The sequence below is a fragment of the Manis javanica genome, chromosome 10 (assembly GCF_040802235.1).
Source record: "Manis javanica isolate MJ-LG chromosome 10, MJ_LKY, whole genome shotgun sequence".
Taxonomy (NCBI): Eukaryota; Metazoa; Chordata; class Mammalia; order Pholidota; family Manidae; genus Manis; species Manis javanica.
The window spans coordinates 47,095,319-47,116,429 of NC_133165.1; the positions used below are offsets into that span (position 1 = coordinate 47,095,319).

General features: G+C 48.3%; 1 protein-coding gene and 1 long non-coding RNA gene across 7 annotated transcripts in view; one reads left to right on the forward strand and one right to left on the reverse strand.

Moving 5' to 3' along the window:
* The window catches only part of GSG1L (GSG1 like), a 224,499-nt gene that overhangs the window by 186,785 nt on the left and 16,603 nt on the right, over positions 1-21,111 (forward strand). For 4 of the 5 annotated variants that reach the window (XM_073215364.1, XM_073215365.1, XM_036992498.2 and 1 more), the window contains one exon: positions 11,347-11,514. The exons of the other annotated variant lie outside the window; for it this stretch is intronic. In XM_073215364.1, the coding sequence (XP_073071465.1) occupies positions 11,347-11,514 (168 nt within the window). The remainder of the gene's footprint in view (positions 1-11,346; positions 11,515-21,111) is intronic. 5 annotated transcript variants of the gene reach the window in all.
* Positions 17,787-20,773, reverse strand: LOC108405264 (uncharacterized). Of its 2 annotated transcripts, XR_005054213.2 has the most exons (4): positions 20,485-20,738; positions 18,837-18,878; positions 18,284-18,498; positions 17,790-18,142 (listed from the first exon to the last, which is right to left on the reverse strand). It is a non-coding gene; the product is annotated as an uncharacterized lncRNA (long non-coding RNA). The 2 variants fall into 2 exon arrangements; XR_001855150.3 differs by having other exon boundaries at positions 17,787-18,142; positions 18,284-18,878; positions 20,485-20,773.

Consider the following 21,111-nt stretch of genomic DNA (forward strand, 5'->3'; position numbering starts at 1 on the left):
GTGATTCAGACTCTGAGGAGACTGGATGCTCTAATTGGTCTGGCCTGAGTCACAGGATCCAGAGCCCACAGTTGGCTCCACCCCAGGCCCTTGGACAGAGGAAAGAGGAGGAGCAGACCCCACTGGCAAACTGACATGGGGTGGGAGTGGAGTGGGCTGGCAACACAATGACTTCATTGGCCCAGTACTCGTCCAGTATGCAGGTCTGGTCCTGTGGCTGGGAACCCTTTACCCCCTCAGCCATTTTACATGTATTTACTGAGCACTTGCTGGGAGCACCTGCTCTCCTGATGCTGCGGGTATAGAAGTGGCCAAGACAGTGGTGTAACAGGAGCCTGAGACAAGCATACAAGCTATGACGTGGGTGTGGGGACTCACAGACAACTGAGGGAGGGCAGAGGAGGGCTCATGGACCCGGCTTTCCAAGGGAGGGTCCTCTGGAATACTTTGGGCAGGCAAACAGGCAGGGCAGGGAATAAGACAGTGTGCTAGCAGGGAAAAACACGGGCAGAGACTTGGTGGGGAGATCGCATTTTTTGAAAAAGATGGTGAGAATGGAGCAGAAAAGGTTGTGACTAAGTAAGACCCCATTTCTGACCAGCGGGGACTCCTGCTACATTTCTGCCCCTACTGTCTGCTTGGCTCTGCCCCCTAAAGGTGTGTACCTTAAAGGGACCTTGACTGAGCAACCCTGTCTCTGACCCCCATAAGTAGACAGATGGCAGGGAAACCAGCTGAGGCTCTGACCCCCTTTTACCCACCCTACTCCCCAGTAGTTCCTGCCTGAGATCTTGACCTTGGAAGGTAGCCACTCTGAGCTAGAGAAGGGGACTAGGGAAGTGAATGAACATTTCTGAGTGTTGTGTGTAATGATGTCTTACATGTATTGAGCGCTGATATGTCATCCTCACAACAGGGCTATGAAGTGGGTACTTTGTGGGGGAAACTGAGGTACAGAGAATATAAGTAACCTGCCCAAGGTAATCCAGCCTGTAAGTAACAGAGCTGGGATTTGAACCCAGGAAGTCTGGCTCTGGAGCCCATGCTCTCAACCTCTATATTCTGCCTCTCTGAGAATGAATTCATGGGTGTGCTCAGCACACTCTGATGCATGGGAAGTGCTCAGTAAACAGCTGCTTTTCTGATATTACTGTTATGGATGTGAAATTTAATATGTACCATAACCCCACATTACATCTGCAGAAACTGAGGCTCAGAAAGTTTGGGTCATTTGCCCAGAGCCCCACAGTCTTAAGTGGCAATAAGATCCCCTCTTCCCACAGGCCTGTCTTTCCAGAAGCCCCTGACTCTGCACCCTGGCACTTGCGCTGAGGACTGAGCACACTGGGTCAGCCACGGGAACATTTCTTTCCCTGGAAGCCCGGCCTCCCACCCTGCTCCTCTGCTGCCTTGGGGCTGGCCTTCCAAGGAACACCGAATTCCCATTTGACTTACTTAAGGTGGCCGCCCCACGTGAGGCCCCTGTTAGGGCTGATCCATTTCTTCTTGTCACGGAGTCCTGCAAGATGGATCAGCCCCATTTTTCATCCCTCGCATTTGGGGCTTCGCCAGGGCTGCGCAGTGCCATCTATCTTGTTTAATATGTGTGAGGCCATTTGTCAAAATTCTGGCCCCAAAGCCTCCCCAGCCCCCACCCCAGGCAGGAGGCAAGACAGTGCCAGCTTCTGTGTCCTGGCCAGCAGGGAGGTACAGGCTGCGGGGGCTCAGGAGGTCGGGGTGTCTGAGCAGCGCAGCTGAGGCTGGGCACCAACTTGTCGGGGGGACACCCCCACAGGAAGGTGGTCTCTGTGGTTAGGAGTCAGACAGCCAGGTAGGGGTCACGGTCTGACAGACAGCCCTGTTCAAGCCTTCTCCTGGTGCATCCTGCTGGATCTCTGTGGGCAGTATTGGGGTGGCTGAGGGGCGGCCTTTGGAATCAGGCAGCTTGGGAGCAGATGCCGACTTGGACCCTCTCTAGCCACAGACTCTGGCCAGTTCACTTCCCTCTCTGGGCCTCAGTGTCCTCAGCTGTAAAGCAGGGATAGCCCGAGTTTCTACTTCATGGGCTCTTGTGAGTAATGTTCCAGTTCTCTGTTGATTTATAAGACATCACCCCCAAATTTAGTGGCTTAAAATAAAAACTTGTTATTACATCTTATTGCTTCGTGGGTCAGCTGGGTTTGGCCGGGCAGTCCTTGCTTGGTGCCTTCCATGATGCTTCGGTGTGGTGCCAGCTGGGGCTGGGGCTGCCTGGGGTCCAGCCGGGCGGCGCGCCCAGGATGGCCCCACACAGCGCTGGCAGTCGGTGTAGCCGGTGGCCGGGAACTCAGCTGGGGCTGTCAGAGCGCGGCTTCTCAAGCACGGTTCCTGGTCCCTGCAGGGGGCAAGCATTCCAAGAGATTCAAGCAGAACCTGAAGGTTTATTTAATGACTTTGCCTTGGAGGTCTTATGTTGTCCCTTCTGCTGCTTTCTGTTGGTCAAGAGCAAGTGATGGGAGGAGAAGGGGCTGCACAAAGCATGAACCCTAGGAGGTGTGGCTCACGGGGGGACTTTAGAGATGAGCTGCCATAAGGACTCTGTGAATGATGAATGAATGAATGAATGAATGAATGGGAGACATTTAACACAGAGAATGTGTTAGATGAATGTTACTGTTAAAGGTAAAAAATCCAGCCTCTCAGCTTCATCTCTAGAACAGAGATAATAGTATCGTATGTTTAATAGGGTTGTCCTAAGGAATATGTGAACCAAGCTCCTAAAGTGCTTGGTATATAGCAAGTGCTCGATAAGTGGCAGATTAGCAATGGTGATAATGACATTGAGTCGTTGAGAAGGCTGCTGAGAGGTATGTGCCCCAAATGTCCAAGAGGATGGCATCCAGTGGGTATGCAAGTAGCCCCTGGCTTTCTCCTCTCCCTAGTCTTCCCTGCTCTGGACTTGCCACTCAACGACTGTTCCCAGGATGCTAGTGTTACCTTATAATGCAGAGCTGGCCAGTCCCTCTCTTCACTCCATAAGTCCCCGCTTGGGGTTAAGCAGCAGAACCCCACCCCCACCCCAAGCCTGGGCTCTTCGGCCATCCTGCCTGCTCCTCTTTTCAGCCCTGTGTCTTAGCTCTCACCAGATTCACCTGTGATTGTGCCAAGGCAAGCCCTGGAAGTGGCAGGGGTGGGGCAGGTGGTGAAGATAAGACTAAAGCTTGCCACCTACTTTGTGCCAGGCATAGTGGGAAGCAGTAGATGAGCTCTGGACTGTCTAGACCTGCCATGTTAACTCCCACAGTGGATTGCCATGCCCAATTCAGGGACTATATAGCCTCAGAGAGGGCAAAGGCCTGACTCACACAGCCTCAGCCTGCAAATTGCGTGTAGCCCAGGGCTGAACCCAGCCTGGAGATGTTTTGTCTGGTCCACCACATTTAAAGTTTGTATTTGTTTTGAACATTTAAAAAGATAAACATTTTTCAAAAATATCCAGGTTTCTGGCTTCTTTTGACCATTAGATGATAGATCTATTTTTAACTCACTTTGCCACATGGCAGCTGGCAACTAAAGCTGAGTATTGGCTACCCCCTTTAGAAATTCACCCCAATCCCTACCACTCCCTATTGCCTTACACTTACCCACAGTTTCATTCACCTGACCCTATAGGAATTTGAGTTTGTGACCCCTGCCTGGAATGTCAGTCTGTCAGTTTCCTGTTGATGGTGGGAGAGAGGAAACCTAATCACTCTTTATTTCCAGTTTGCATTTGGTCAAAATGGAGAGGGATGGGGAAAAAAAACCTTCTGGTGCTGCACACACAGTAAAACTCCAATCCTGAGCATTCACTGTGTGCACTGAGGGTAGTAGAGTACCATGGAGTTGTGGCTTGTAAGAGATGAAAGCTCAGAGAGGCTAAGCAATTTGACCCAGGTCACACAAGACCAGAGTGGCAAGTTGGGCCTGGTCCAAGGGAGGGGGAGCCTCTGTCTACTTCTGGGTCCCCACCTGTGTGGAGTGCAGTGGCCTCACTGCTACCCACCTCTCTTGCCCTCCCTCCTTTCCAGTCTCCAAGACCTTGTGGAAACAGCAGGCTATCCTCTTCCCAGTCTGGGGCCCAGGCCACCCTGCCCTCTCTGCAGGGCTTAGATGGCATTTTGGCAGATTGATCTCATGTGTGTGTAGTGGGGGCAGGGGGTCTGGCTGCTGTGACTTTAGAAGAGCCTTGGCCCTAAAGAGCCACTAGAGAGGATGTGTTTGCTGGTCTCACTACTGAGAGGCTGTGTGGTCAGCAGAAAGTCTTGCTCTTTCTCCTTTCCCTAGAGGCAGGAGGCTCTGGCCTCTTTTTCTTTAAGACCAGGGCAGAGAAGGAGAGATGTGACTGACAAGAGTGGCCTTCTGCCCATGGATGGACATGCTGGGCCCCCATCATCAGCACCTGGTGCCATCAGCTCTTGGGCAGTAAGGGTGGCTCAGACTGAGCATGTGTTCTCCTACCCTGCACAGTAACTCTGTGCCAGTCTTTTTGCCTGAAGGTAGATTAGGGCTGCCTCCCTCAATGATCAGTTACAGTCTTCCAACTGAGCAGGGCCTGGGATAGATTTCAAGATGGCATCCATACATCTCTGCATCTGCTCCTTCAGTATCCACTTGCCTTACCCTGAAGCTCCCAGAGGATGGAGAGTGATTGACAGCCACCCCCATCCCACCCCTTTCTTCCCCAGTGTCCACTCTGCTCTTGGCTCCAAAAAACAGGCCAACCACCTGCATCCCTTGCTGCACCAGCTCATACATGCAAGCTACTAACACAAGCCTGTATTCCAGCCCCAAGGTTTTCAAACAGTGCCCTGCATGGGGGCCTGAGTGGGGAGGTTTGAGGATGAGGGGCCCAGGGAGGATGAAGACTCAGGGATGCAGCCATAAACCCCTCACTACACCAAAACCAGAACAGTGTTTTTTTTTTAAGAACAATGTTTTTATATCTGTTTTTATTTTATCTGTATTACTCATTTTAAAAACATTTATTGAGCACTTACTATGTGCCAGGTACTGTTCTAGGCACTAAAGATATAGCAATGAACCAAACAAAGCTATTTACATGAAACTGACTCTAGTACGTGTGGGAAGACAATCAAAAAACAATAAGGACTACCATTTCTGGGAAGATGGAGTAAGTATACTTCTCCTTATTGCTCCTGCTAAGTACAACTGGATATTTGGGGTGGAAAGGTTGTCCCTGGACATTATACATAAAAATAATAAGAAGATGCTAAAGGTGGAGAGAAGACAATATGCTGGCTAGTGACTGAGGATGAATACATTGGTGAATGCTTTTAGTCCCATATGTCCCAGATTTGGAGATGAAGAAGTCAGCAGTTCAGAAATGCCAAAAGGCACAGACCAAAAAAAGAAAAAGAAAAGAAAAGAAAAAAATGCCCCACCAAAAGTCTGCTTTCTCTACCAAAAGACCAGGAAAGGAGCAACCTACCAAAAGAGAAAGCTTTTAGCAATACCTGCTCTATACAGTTATACACCACAGAAAAAACCCTGTGGTTTGACCCCACCCATGCCAACCTTATATTTCACCTCACCAGACTGCTCTGAGGCACCCAACTACACACTGCTCCCCACCAACCTGCTGGGATGGTGCCAGAGTAGGGAGAGGCAACTTTCATCCTGCTGGACAGTAATAAGCCCCATCCATCCCTGAATATCAGTGGGGATCACATGGGAGTCCGGACCATCCCACCATCCAGCAGACAGTAACAAAGTGGCCCTCCTTCTCCCTGCTGGTGTGGTGTCAGAGAAGAAGTGGTAGACAGTCAGGATTTTCACCACTGCCCAGTGGTAATGAGGCAGTGGAGACAACTTAGGGAGCAGCAATGAGGCACTCCTGTCCCTCCCAGTCAGGATACTATTTGCAGAAGCCCAAGGGGGACTCCCACCCCTGCCCAGAATTAACCAGGAATATTTCCATCTTAAATGTCAGTGGTGGTCCAGCGAGAAATGCAGACTTGTACTCCTATTGACAGTAACAAGCCACCTTCCTGCTTTTCTTGCCAGAATGGTGTCAAAGAAAACCAGCAAAAGCAGAAGGTTTAAATAAGAACCAGAGTCTCATAAAAAATATCCAAAATGTCAAGATTCCAACTGAAAATCACTCATCATACCAAGAACCATGGAGATCTTAACTTGAATGAAAAGATCCCAGTACTGAGACGACAAAGATGTTAAAATTTTCTGATAGGTTCTAAAAAGCAATAATCATAAAAATGCTTCAATGGCAGTTACACACACCCTTGAAACAAATGAAAAAATAGTCTTAGGAAAGAGTTAGAAGATATAAAGAAGAAGTAAGTGGACATTTGAGAAATAAAAGATACAATAACTAAAATAAAAATATTTATAGACAGGATCAAAAGCAGAATGGAGGGGATGGGGGAAAGAATCTGTAAGCTTGAAGATAGGACAACAGAAATGACCTAATCTGAACAACAGAGAGAAAATAGACTTTAAGGAAAATGAACAAAGCCTCAAGGACCTTTGGGACTATAACAAAAGATCAAACATTAGATTTCAAAGAGACAAAGAAAAAGGTGGGATGGAAAAAGTGCTTAAATAAAAAATGGCTGAAAACTTCCCATATTTTGTAAAAGACATAAACCTACAGAGTTAAGAAGCTGAATGAACCTCCAAACAGGATAAACCCAAAGAAATCCACATCATGACACACAATAGTCAAATTTTAAAAACTGAAGTCAAAGGAAAAATATTGAAGGCAGCAAGAGAGAAACAGTACCTTAACTATATAGGGAAACCAATTAAAAAAACAGTGGGTTTTACATCAGAAACCACAGAGGTTAGAAGGAAGTGGTATAACATGTCTCAAGTGCTCAAAGCAAAGAGCTGTCAATTCAGATTCCTGTTTCTAGCAAAAGTATCCTTCAGGAAAGGGATGGGGAAATCAAGATATTCTCAGATGAAGGAAAATGAAAGAAACTGTTGCCAGCAAACCTACTCTAAAAGATGGCTAAAGAAAGTTCTCTAAACAGAAAAAAAAATGTTCTTTAAGAAGAGATTTTGAAACATCAAGAAGGAAGAAAGGAAAATTTTACTTTTCCTCCTTAGTTTTCTAAATCATGCTTGATGATTGAAGCAAAAATTATAACAGTCTGATGTGGTTCTAAATATACACAGAGGAAATATGTAAAGCAATTATTATTAATGGGGAAAGATAAAGGGATATAAAGGGACACTCACATGATCATATCAATCAGTGTAGAAAAGTATCTGATAAAATTCAACATTCATTTATGATTTCTTTAAAACCTCAGAAAACTAGGAATAGAGGGGAATTTCCTTAACTTGATAAAAAGCACCTACAAAACACCTGCAGCTAACATTATACTTAATAGTAAAGATAGCTAAGAATGTAATATATCATTTATACTTGAAAAAGTGTAACATTTAGTCATAAATCCAACAAATATCTACAGGACGTGTGCTGAAAACCACAAAATGACAGTGAAAGAAAATCAAAGAAACTCTAAATAAATGGAAAGATATACGTATACCATGTTTGTGGTGAAGATGTCAGTTCTCCTCCAGTTAGTATACAGGTTTAATGCAATTCCTATTAAAATTTCAGCAAGACTCTTGTAGGTATAGACGAGATCATTTTAAGACTTATTAGGAAAGGCATATGAACTGGAATAGCTAAAAACTTTTTTGAAATAGAAGAATAAAGTGCAAGGAATCAGTTTTAAGACTTATTATATAGCTATAGCAATCCAGACTATGTGGTGTTGGTGGAGGGATAGACACACAGATCAATGGAACAAAATAAAGTACCCAGAAGTAGCACACAAATATGCCCAACTGATTTTTGACAAAGATATAAATTCATTCAGTGGAAGGATGAACAACCTTTTCCAACAAATGGTGTTGGAGCTATGGACATTCATAGGAAAAATAAATAAATCTTGATCTAAAATCCATGCTTCATATAAGATTAACTCAAGGTGGATCATGGACCTATACATAAAATGTAAAACTGTAAATAAAACTTTTAGGAAAAAATAGGAGAAAATATTTGGGATCTAGATCTAGGCAGAGTTCTTAGACTTGACATCAAAGCATCGAAGGAATAATTGAAAAATTGGATTTCATCAAAATTAAACACTTTTGTTCTGTGAAAGATCTTGTTAAGAGGTTGAAAAGACAAGGCAAAGACTGGAAGAAAATATTTGTAAACTAAGTATCTGACAAAGGACTAGAATCTAGAATTTATAAAAGCACTCAAAACTCAACAGTAAACAACAGCAAAAGAATCCAGTGAGAAAGCAGGTGAGAAATGGACATTTTGTCCAAGAGGATATGCAGATGGCATATTAGCAAATGAAAAGAGGTTCAACATCATCAGCCATTAGGGAAATGCAAATGAAAGCCACAATGAGCTTTTACTACACTTCTATCCAAATAGCTAAAATAAAAAATAGTGACAACCCCAAATGCTGGTGAGGATGTGGATAAACTCATACACTGCTGGTAGGAATTCTATTCAGCAATATAAAGGAACAAATTGTTGATACACACAACCTGGATGACTCTCCAGAGAATTATGCTGAGTGAAGAAAGCCAATCCCAAATGTATATACAATGTGATTCCATTTATATAATATTCTTGAAATGACAAAATTATAGAAATGAAGAACTAATTAGTGTTTGCCAAAGATTGGGAGGGAGGGAAGTGGATGTGGCTATAGAATGTCAACAAGAGATCACTGTGCTGATGGATGGAAATGTTCTGTGTCTTGACTGTATCACTGTCAATATCCATGTCCTGGTTTTGTCCAATATTTGCAAGATGTTACCATTGGGGAAACTAGGGTAAAAGGCATGCAGGATCTCTCTGTAGTATTGCTTACAACTGCACGTGAGTCTATACCTATCTCAAAATAGAAATTTTAATTTAAAAACAAACAATGAATAATAAATAACAGGAAAAAAGCTACAATTGCAGGGTGTGATGAAATTAAATAGGGGCGTGTGATAGAGAGTGAAACACCTCCTCTGGTTGGGTCATCAGAGTTGGGAGTTGGACTTGGTCATAGATAACGTCCCTGGTTGTAATGACTTTAAATTCACTTTAAAACTAGCTTATGCAAAAGAAGGAGCTTTTTATAAGGTAATTGTATAAGAACTTTGGCTTCCAATAACAGAAACCCAATTCAAATTGGCTTAAGGAAAAAAATGTGAAAAAGCACTTTGGGCTCCTCCAGCTGAAGTCTGGGGATAAGGCTGTAGCACAGAGATCAGCTCCTTGTGTGGCTCTGCTTTCTTTTGAGTCGTGTTGCAGGGTAGCAAGACAATCCCCAGCAGCTCCTGACTAAAATCCCACCATCTTGGCACCCCTGAAGATGATCCCTGTCTCCTAAAAGTTTCAGCAAAAGTCTGGGATTGAATCTTATTAGCCTGATTTGGGTGTTGCATGCCCAGCCCTGAGCCAATTACTGTGGCCAGTGGGAAGCAACACTCTCATTGGCCGGGACTAGGCCATATGTTCACCCCGAAAGTTTGGCCTGCGACGAAGGGAGGAGTGGTCCCTTAATAGAATGGATGCTGGTCAAGCAAAACCAAGATATGTACACTCATGAATCCCAGAAAAAGCTTGCTTCTTCATTCTCCATTTTCAGGTTCTGAATTTCTAACACTCTAGTTCAAATGGACATCCCAGATTGAACTAGAATCTTCAACTTCATTGACCAGAGGGGGGACTGTCTCATTGGACCAGCTTAGTCAGATGTCAGCCCTCATCCAATCATCTGTGAACAGGGGCATGGGTTCCTACCTACTGGGCCTGTCGGTGGACAGGACAGTACTTACAGGGGTCAAGCCGACAACCCACAGCTGTCTATTATAGAAACTCACTTCTGGAAGATCTGAATTCGCTCCTTATCATGAGAAAACAAGGGAGTCCATTAATGGGTTTGGCAAAAGGAGATAGAAGATGATTAGAGAGGAAGGCTGAATCCCCAGATTTCCCCTTGCTTTCCTTGCTGGTGCTCCGAGGTTGACAAAGAGAAGAGCAGTGGGTGTGGAAGGTGGGCTGCCTCACCCTGAGGAATGCAGGGCAGTGATGGTGAGAGACCCACAGATGGCAGAAGGCGAGACTGGAACTCCTAAGACAGTGTAGATCGGCAACAATAAAACTAAGCCCTCCATTTGGAGGAAACCAGTCATCAAGGCAGAGACTGGCGGACAGAGACCTGGCAACCAGACCAGGTGTGACTGGAGCAAAGCCGGTACCCCACTCCTGGTTCTAAGTATGATTGCACAGCCTTCGTCAGGGGAACCAGGGAGGAGGCATTTCTAGAACAGGCACTGGGTCAGAGAAAACCAGCAGCCCTGCCAGCCAAGGCTCCTAGCCCCACACCACCCTTCCCTTCTTCCCAGATGTGGTCAGGACAGATTCTCCCGCTTCTGGCTGCTCAGCACATACATGTCAGGTGAACAGCCGTGTGTGGAGTAAGTGTGGCGCAGAGAGTCACATAGGTCATTGTAACTTAATCTGTCAGAGGAAGAGCTTGGAAACCAAATCAGATAAGAAGTGGGTAGTAAGGACAGTAGATAATAGCAGTGACAGGAAATGATAGCAACTCTTTGTGAGAGCCTACTATGTGCCAGGCATTGATCTAAGATGTTTTAAATGGGTCATCTGCTTTAATCCTTGTAACAACCCCGTGAGGTGGTATTATTATGTCCATTAAAATGGATTTGAGGAACATGAAGCAGACGTTAATCATCTTGCCCAAGGTCACATATGAGCAAAGGTAATCAAACCATGGAAAATCAACTTTAAGTTTTCTGGCCCCCACTACTTCTCCATCATCAATTCCCACCTCATCTCCTCATGCTCCCTCACTCCAGCTTCCCAAACCTCCTACAGTTTGTGGAGCACTCCCTACCGCCTCATGTGTCCATGCCTTTGCCTACACTGTTCCTGCCTCCTGGAAAGCCCTTTTCCCTGGCCATCTCTCATTCATCTTCCAAGACCCGAAGCAAGCACAGTTGTATTCTGGTAACCTTCCCTGAGACTTGACCCCGTGGATGGAATGGCTCGCTCTTGTCCTGCCTCCCAGTGATGAGCTCTGTCATGTCGGCATCACAGCATTACAGATAATGCTGAACCCCACACCAGCCTGTGAGTGGGGTAGGGGCCATGCCTTATGCTTCTCTATGGCAGCACCTGATCAGGTCTGGCCTAGAGGAGGCAGCCATGCAGGGTGAATGAATGTTTGGCGGATGGAGTTCCTGTCCCCTGCCCACCCTCACCATGGCACCTCTCTCCTCATCTCTTGGCAGCCTGGCGTGGGGCTCCTTTACATGCTGCATGGCAGCCTCTGTCACCACGCTCAACTCCTACACCAAGACGGTCATTGAGTTCCGGCACAAGCGCAAGGTCTTCGAGCAGGGCTACCGGGAGGAGCCGACCTTCATAGACTCTGAGGCCATCAAGTACTTCCGGGAGAGGTCAGTGCACATGGGGTCACCTCTGGCCACCACTGGGAATCTGAAGCTCAGGGCCTAGCCTCAGTGGCCTTAGGGGTCCAGTCAAAAACTGGAGCGAATGGTCCAACAGAAGTTTTCTGGGGGTTGTAGGGTGGAAGGGGCAGGCTGGGTGAAGCAGAGCTGAGACCCCACTGTATTGGAATTTCTGGGATATTTTAATGTTTTATGGGGCATCCATTTGCCTTGGACTTAACTGAGAAACCAAGAAGAAGGGAACAGACTTTGACCCTATGCTTCTTAGAACCAAGATAGGGGTGCACAGAGGCTCAACCAAGGTGTTCTTCTTGGGCTCTGTCACAATACTGAGTGAAAAGAGGGCCCAGCAATGAGACTGGTGAGGATGAAGAGGGCGCCTCAGGATGAGGAATCGCATCTGATCACCTGAGTTCTCAGAGCCCAGCTGGGAATAGAGGAGGTAGCAATAAGTGGTGAGTGTATGTATGTATGTGTATGTATGGATGGATCGTTGGGTGGATGGATGAATCACTGAGCAGAAGGAAGGATGGGTGATGGATGGATGGACACATGGATGGATGAATGGATGATGGACAGATGGATGGATGATGAATGAGTGGAAGAACAGACAGGCAGATGATTAACATGGTCCCAGGGACCACCTCCTAAATAATCTACCTGTACCCAAATCCTTATCACAGGGTCTGCTGGTGAGCAAGCTGATTGGACATACTAATGCCTTTCAGTGGCAAGGAAATGAATGGTTCTCAGAACCAATAACAGAGTTTAAGGAGGAAAAGGGGAAGGAGGCTGAATAGCTGGACTGAGGAGTTGGACTCCCTGGGGTATGTGGAAAGGTTTTACGCCAAAGAGTCACATAGTGGGGGCCATACAGAAATGGCTGTCCAACTGTTACGGACCCCGTTGTCTCCCCTCTGCCATGTGGACCTCCTTTCTGTCTCTTGAACACTGCAAGTTTATCCCTACCTGGGGGCCTTTGTACTTGCTGTGCCCCTGCCTGGAATACTCACTGATGGCTCATGAGGTCTCAGATCAGATGTCAGCTGCTCAGAGAGACCTTCCTTAAGCATTTGGTCTACATGTGAACAATGCCATATACCCTGTCCAATCACTCTTTATCCCATTGCTGCTTTTTCATAGCACCTGCACAACCGGACACTGTCCTATTCGTTTATCTGTTTGAGAGCTTGTAGACTCTGGGCTCCATGATAGAAGCGTGTTGCCATCTTGTTCCCTACTGTATTCTAAACATCTAGAACTGGGCCAGGCTCCTAGCAGGTGCTCATCAACTGTGTGTGTGTGTGTGTGTGTGTGTGTGTGTGTGTGTGTGTGTGTGTGTGTGTGTGTGTGTGTGTGTGTATGAGAGAGAGAGAATGAATTCTTCTCTTTGGAGACTTCAACCTTGATTGCCTCAAGCCCTTTCAGCACAAGCCCCACCATCAATGGGCAGATTCAGCATCCCAGCCAAAGTCCCAGGTCATGTGTCCAATCCCAGGCCATTCAGCTGTGGTCAGGGAGGTCAAGCTAACCTCACACACAGGCCTGCCTTTCCCACAGCTGTGGGCAGTGTACACTCACTAGGAGGGTGGCAATGATCGGCATAGCTTGGGACCCATAGTAGGTGCTCAGGAATATTTATAGCAGCCATATAAGCAGCCTGATGTCTAAGACGGCCCCATTAACATTGCACCAGTTGTCAGCTCAGCTGTGGGAGAGCCTGGGGCATCAGTGGGCAGCCTTGTTTTGCTGAGGCAGAAGGCAGGAACTCTTTGGACCCCATCAGCAATAAGCTGCTGTTTGCTAGCCCCTAACAGCTCAGGTCCCAACAATGTGGAAGAAGATGAATGCTTCCTAGCATATGTGCAGAATATCACTTTATACATCCATAGTGAACATTATGCAGAGGTTCATCAAATTTTATTTCCCTTCCTCTCCAAGGAGAGCATTTCAGCCTAGCTGGGCTGTTCTGATTTTTTTGTGTGTGTCTGGTGTCTTCCCTGTAAGGAGCTCAGAGCACATGGCAGATGTCTACACAGGTTTGTGGGTGACCCAGCAGCAGGCTGAAATCTTGCAGTGGCCTGCATCCTCAATGCCAGGGACACAAGGGAACATGGCTCCATCCACCCACATCTCTTCCTACCTGGGAATCAGGGGGTGCCATGGAAAGAGATCCGGTGCATTGGAGGCTCCTGACCTGAGAGAGTTTTCCAGTTCCATTGCTTTGCTGCTGTGTGACTGAACAGAGGCAAGTCACTGAGCCCCTCTGAGCAGGTTTCCTCTGAAACCTGAGGTTGGAGACTCTTGGAGTCCCGGGAAGGTTCAAATTTGATAATCCAGGTAATGCAGTGAACACATGCCTGGCACACAGAGGGCGTTTATGTCTGTGAGTTCCTGTGCCTTTTTCTACCAATACGAAATATAAAGCTTGGTAATGATTACTTTATGGAGATGGAGATGGCCTTTTAGATATTAGGAACCTAATAATCATATTAATAACCACAGCAGACACTCACATGGTGCTTGCCCTGTGCCAGGCACTCCTCTAATGCTTTAGATGTGAGTCAGTTAATTCTACAACACCTCTGTGAGGTAGTAGATTTTATCATTTTATAGATGCAAAATTGCATCTATAAAAAGCAGAGAGGTGAAGGGACTTCCCAAGATCACACAGCTGGCAAGTGCCAGAGCTGGCATTTGAACCAGAGTGTGGTCTGTCACCGTGATGTGCAGGCCCTTGGGGCTGGTCAATGGCCTGTGCCTAGCACTGAGGAAGAACCTGGGCATGCGCCAGGGGAGTCTGCTGAGGCTCACGGGGTGAGGGTGGCTGAGGTGTGAGACCAGCCATGAATGCAGGACTGGGTGATGTGGTGCCTGACACCCTCCCTGTCAGCGGGAGAGGCATTCATAGGTCCCACCTCCAGGATCCAGGCCTCTCCTGCTGTCCTTGTGACTGAGGACAAGATGATGCCCTGTGTGGCTGATGGAGCAGGAAGGGCCTGAACTGCTTGCACCCCCATCCCCACCCCATTCTGGTCCTGCTGAATTTTTCTCTGCAGGAGCTTATTGTAGGTCTGTGGAGGGGGTGGGGTCAGCAGGACAGACTCTGAATGGTTTTCAGGGGGGTTGCAGTGTTGTGGTATGTGGGAGAAGAGCATGTGTGTGCGTGTATGTGTGCACGGGCTGGTTCCCAGCGTGCACATGGGATGGTTTGCTTGGGCACAGCGAGGGAGCCTATCACCCTGGCTTGGAGCAGCATCGCCTGCTTGGAGAATCATCTAGAATCAAGCTCTCCTAGTGTCATGCCTGTCATCCCCAAGGAGGGCATCTTAATGGGGCCTCCCGGGGGAGGGTTGGAAGCTGTGACTGAAAGGTAAATATTTGCAGTTGGGACTTTCTTGAATGCTTAATGTTCAGACCTGGTTTAACAACTGTGCAAGAAAATGAGACCTGTTGGATTGGACTCTAGGGGGTATTTAGCACCGCTGAACAAACATCCTGCTGCCTAGAGGACAGGACAGCCATGGGGGTGGGGGAGAAACAGGCCAGGAGCCCCTGCCCTTCCAGCTTCCCCCACCGCAGTCAGATCACCCCTTGCTGCTGCACGTTGCTCTGTGGCATGTACTCCTCTCTGAACTCACTTGTTAATTCATTTTCTTTCTTGTTTGTATTGGCCTCCTTCCCATGTGCACACACAAGAGAGATTGGGGAGCTGGGCTTCCTTGGTTTCCATTCGGTTGCCAGCATAGGCGCTCAGTAAGTCATATTAACTATCCTCAATGATTATATTGTCAATGGGAGCAGAAAGTCATATAGTGCTCCTGTTGCCTTCATAAATTCATCTAACCTGGCGGAAGACATGAAGACATAGATCAAGGTTGAAATGAACTCTGTAGGCTACCAGCTGTGGGTGCCCAGGTGATCACTTCACCTATTCGAGCTTCAGTTTTCCTGGCTGGAAAATGGGCCGACACCTTCCTTGCAGTTTTCTTTATAGGAATGCATAAGATGATGTCATTACATTTCTGGCACAAAGCTGGGGATCCCCCTCCCCCCTCCCCATCCAGTAACAAGTAAGGGTTAGTAAGACACACTCCCTGCCTGAGAAAGGAGCACAGTGCACGCGGCAAGCTGGTGGTCCTTGGGGAATCCTGCCTGGAGACGTGCTTTGGCCCCCATGGTGGTTTTCAAATTCTTAAATTTTGGCTGAGTTTTAAAAATCAGATTTCATGTTAAAAAATCAAGGTTTTGGCTTTTTATGAGAAAGTGAAGGGTCTGGCCATGCTGGGCCCCTGTTCCTACATGGTGACAGTGGGCTGGGGCCCCTCCGAGCCCTCCCCTCTCTTCCATGACCTGCCTAGACCCCTGGCTCTGGGTCTTGTGAGCTCAGCAAATTTCCATGTTGGGGTCTTCTGCAAACGACTGCAGGCAGAGGGCTTAGGCCTACCCTGGGGGAGGTAGAGGATAGAAAAGCCTTCACCAATGAGACCCCGAAGCCAGGTTTTTAAAGACCCACCCAGCGCTCATCAGCCAGATGGGTAGTGGGTGGGAGAATGTGTTCTCAGGCACAGCAATGGCATGAACAAAGGCCAGGGTGGGGGATGCACCCCGTCCTTAGGAAGACCTCAGCAGTTCAGTGTGCTGTGGGAGTCGGGTACAGGTGGAGCTGGGCCTGGGTCTCATCTCTCATCCTCCCACAGCATGGAATGGGGGTGGCCGCAGCAGCTGATTATTACTAGGATAAGAGGTAGAGTAAGAAGCCTCCCCAGCCTCCTTCTTGGGCACCTGGCCTCTCCGGGCTCTGAGGCAGACATAGGGAGGTGGGTGTGGGCAAACATCACTGCCCTACAGTGGAAGGGCTGAGCCCCTTTACCCAGCCCCATGACCAGTGCAGAGGGGCAAGGGAGCCACTCCCCACCAGCTCTGCTGCCTTGCTCCTGTCTGTTGTAGGGAAACTTTGGGGTGGGCCTGCCTCCATTTCCTGGCCTCCCTCTCCAGCATAGCCCAGTGCTGTCTGCCCTCCACCACCCCTCGCTGGATCTGCTCCCCGCATCCCTGCCTGGGCTCACAGCCCTCCTCTGTTCTGTTAGATGGAGATGCTGCCAGAGTCGGTCTAGGCCCTCTTTTCTTCTCATTTGACATTAACCTCGGCAGCCACACATGAACCAAAACTCCCACCTTCCCCTCCTGACCGCCTGACTATATACCCAGTTGCCTCCTTGGCCTTCCCTCTTTGGAGTTTCAAAGGCCAGGCCCCTCTCCTGATAGTCTCCCTCAGCCCCAGTCTTCTTCCGCGCCCCTCTCCCTGGGTGGTCCTGCCTGAGCAACCGAAAGTCAACAGGTCCTTACCCCCAGGTCCAGGTCACAGCAAATCCACAGTGCCTTCCCCCACAGCAGGCTGCCTTCTCTCTGTCCCTGCTGCCGCCCTCCTCATCCAAGCTCTACCTCCTGCCCCGTCTTCCCACATCCCATTTGCCCCCTCATATGTCTCTTGCCCAGCAACCAGAGTGCCTCTGCCCCCATCTTTCTGCCCAAAACACTGCAGGGACTTCCCACAGCCCCGGACGGAGGGTCAGCTCCTCACTGTGACTGAGCAGGTGCTGCCTCTGCTGAATGTCGCCATCGACTCTGGACCCCTTGCCCTGCACACAGCACTCCTCTGACCCCACAGTTCCCCAGGCAGGTCATTCTCCTGCCTCTGTGGACAAGCTGCGTTTCCTCCCCCAGCCCTTAGTTCTTACTCTGCCATTACCCTGCAAGCTGCACAGGGACAGGGACGCTTATGGATCACCTTTTTGACTCCCAAATAGAGCAGAAAGAAAGGAGCCTCTTGGGCATGTCATGGGCCAGGTGACCTGTGCCCTCTGGGAGCTGCCATTGGTCTTGCTTGCATGACCCTTCCCCCTATTTCCGAAGCTGAGCTGAACCTCAGGTTTGCCCAGTACTGCTCACCTATTCTCTCTCCTTGTAGCCAAGACCCGGCTGAGTAAGGGCTTTTAAGATAAACCAAGACTAGAGGGTTTCATGTTGTCTTAGGATGCTTGGAGCCCCCTGAGAGGCTGCTGAAGAAGATGGGTGGGGGTTGGAGTAGGGGCTTCACTAATGCTGGTGATTATGTCTTTTTCTAAGTAATCATTTCTAACCCATGCAGTTTGGAAACTACATGGTTTCGGTTCTTGAACAACACAGGTTCAAACTCTATGGGTACACTTATACATGGATTTTTTTTCAATAAATATATTGGAAAACTTTTGAAGATTTGTGACAATTTGAAAACCACTTTTTTTTTCTCAGCTTACTTTATTGTAAGAATACAGTATTTAATACACAGAACAAAAAATGCATTAATTGACAGTTTTATCAGTGAGGCTTCTGGTCCCTAGTAGGCTAATAGTTAAGTTTTGGGGGAATCAAAAGTTATATGCTGATTTTCGACTGCTTGGTGGTTGGCACCTGTAACCCCCTCATTGTTCAGGGGTCAGTTATAATTGCAAGGTGCTAATATCCAGAGGTCTTGTTTTAAAACCCAGTATTGGAGAAATGGGAGACAAAACACGAAGATCACGGAGGCCGTGGACACTGGGGATAGCTTTATCTTCTCTGTGTTTTGCAGATGCTTTGTGTCATGATGATATTATTCATAAATGGGAAAAGAAAAATAAAGACTCTTTAAAAACCCATTTATTTCCCCCTGTGTTGGAATGGCACTTCTGATGTGATGTCATGGGATCTTAATTTCATTTATTTGCCAACATACCTTTTAATTCCATCCTTTGTTCTGCTGCCAGTGGATCTTTAAACATCCCTGTGTTCTTTGTCTTCTGTGACGGCTTCTGAGATAGTCAGCCTCTGAGACGTGTCCACCCACAGCTCCTCTTTCCCACTTCCACTTTCACGGCTTGGATATTACTTCTCAGCAATGCCTCGTACTTCACCACTCTTTGTTGGGGTCCTTTGAAATCGCTGTTTATCCTCGAGAGGAGTGTGGGGCCCAGAAATTAGAGACGGCACTGTGGAGACTGCAGGGCCCTTGCCTGGCTCCCATTTTTAGATCGCTGACCAAAAACCATGTGAAGGGAAAGCAAAAAGCCCAGAACCATCCTTGAGGCAGAAAACAATCTGGGGGAGTGGGAAGAATATCTGGAAGGAAAGGCCGCTCCCTGGAACACCGTGCTCTCCCCTCAGTACCAGCCAGCCAGCGGGGAGGTGGAAGGCGCGTGAGAGCTGAGCGTGCAAATGTCTGCCCTGTGTCTCCATGTTCAGGGATGTCACACGGGCACCTTTAAATCAGCCACACCGGGAGTACTCACCCACGGAAGTCCGCAAACACTGAAGAGCAGGGCTCCTTCCTGCTATTAGAGAGCCCATTGTTAGTATTTGCCAGCACACCACTGAACTTGGGGCAAGTTGTAAGTCTGTCTTGGCTTCAATTCTCACATCTATAAAATGGGGATGATGGTCACAATGATGGTGGTGGTGGTACCTCTGTGGTTGGGACACAGGTTTGAATGGGTATAAACAGACCCCAGCTGAGGATTTAAACACCTTGTAAGTTTGTCTGCCACTTAAAAGTCTGAGCAGCTCCCTCTGTTACTGTCCCCTTCCCCTGGGGCTCATTCACCTTCATAGGCACCGTAGCATCACTCACTCTCAGCTTCTGCACTGACTCTCCCTGCCCCCAGTCCCAGCAGACTCTGTCTCTTCTGGGGCAGAAGGCTGTGCTGTGACCCCCTGTGGTCCGCTCTGCCCTGAGTCCAGATGTATTTGATGCTTTGAGGCCTTTTCTCTGTTTCTCCCAAACATTCCTTTCCTGAGGCAACAAGTGGCTCAGGTCTACAGGAAGGAATGGAAGGAATGGGTGTGGGGCAACTTTGCGGGGAGTTTTGGTTAATGTGTTAAAATAATACCCTTCCCCCTCTGGACCTATGAGGTGGGGCTGCAGAGTGACAGACCACACAGGCCCCCAGAGATGAAGAAGAGGATGCAACAGTAATGAGGACAGTGATTAGCAGTGCCAAGCGGGGGGCTCTACATTTATTAATCCACTTAACCCTTACAACCCTGCTGAGGTCAGTGCGTGATCGTGTCCATTTGTCAGGAGAGCAGGTCAAGACTCGGAGGTGACAGAGACGCGCTCTGACTTCAGTAGCTCACAGAGGAGACCCTGAGACTGGAGGGAGAGGGAAGCACACGGCTCTGAGCCCTCTTTCACCCCATGCCCACCCCACTGACCCTGTGAGGCACTGGGTGAGACCTGTGGTACTTTCTTAAAAAAAAAAAAAAAGCCTATCTTTAGAAAGCACATATTTCCTACAGGAAATCACAGTTCCAATCAAAGGCAGTTGTCACCTAGGGGCACTGGCCGCCATTCCTTTCCTTTCCTTTCCACCCAGAGCTGCATCCCTGCAGGATGGCTGGCCGCCTCCCTATAGGGGCTGCTCTTAGGCTCAGGCTGCTTTCCTCCTTCCCCCCCTCCCTTCCTTCCCATCTGGCATTCCTGGTATATTTGTGCCAAGCACAGTGCTCTGCCCCGAGGCCGCAAGTAGAGAATGAGACAAACTGCATCCTCTTCTCTTGGAGCTGCAAATGTAGTGGGGAAGATGGAGAGTAAACGAGTTCAACATAGTTGTGGCTGACTTGTTCTGAACCCTCACTCTGTGCCAGGTGCTGGGCTCCAGTCCTCCCTGTGAGCAGGTGCCAGTACTGTCATGCTTACCACCGCCACTATGCCCATTGCCACACAGAAAACCGAATCGCAGAGAGTTGCCAGGGGAGCTGCACAGACCACACTGCCGTCAGTAGCAGAGCTGTGCTCAGCCAGGATCCCTCCTCACTGCAAGGGCCCAAGGCCTCGGTCATGGCGAGGGCGTCCCCTCGTCCTTGTGGGGAGGAAGCACCAGGGGCTGCACAGAGGTCCTCAGCCCTTGCCGTAACTGCTGCCAGCCCTTAGCTACTCACCAGCCAGCTGCTGCGAGCCTGCAGAGTGTCACTTTCATTGGCGGATCTGGTAGAGAGGTCTGTGTCTGTGCAAGGAAACCAGCTCTTTCCAGAATGGCAACACAGCCCAACAGAAAGACAAGTGGGTGGGGCGCGTTGGTCCCAGCTCCCTCCCTGAGAGGTGAGCACGTCATCATGGCGCCTTCAGGATACAGCTCAGCCACCATTAACCCTGTGAAGCCTCTGCTGGTCCCGACACAAGTGGTTCTCTGCCCTGGCTGCACATTATAATTGCTGGATAATTGAAAGCTCCCCCGGTGATGCCTGTAGGCTTCCAGCTGGAGAACCACTGGCTGGCTCCATCAGAAGTTAGCACGCTGTCTCCCGCCAGCCAAATCTAGGCCACCACCTGCTGTAATTACCAGTCTACTAAACAACACCCATTTGTTTACTTACTGTCTGGGGCTGCTTGCGAACTACAAGGGCAGTTGAGTAGTTCTGACAGAGACCATATGGCCCACAAAGCCTCACATATTTACTACCAAAAACCTTTATAGAAAAGTTTGCCAACCCCTGGACTAGATAGTTATTCATGCTGCCAACCTTTTTAAGCATCCTATAGCTTAAAACTTAGCGTGTTAAGTTGTG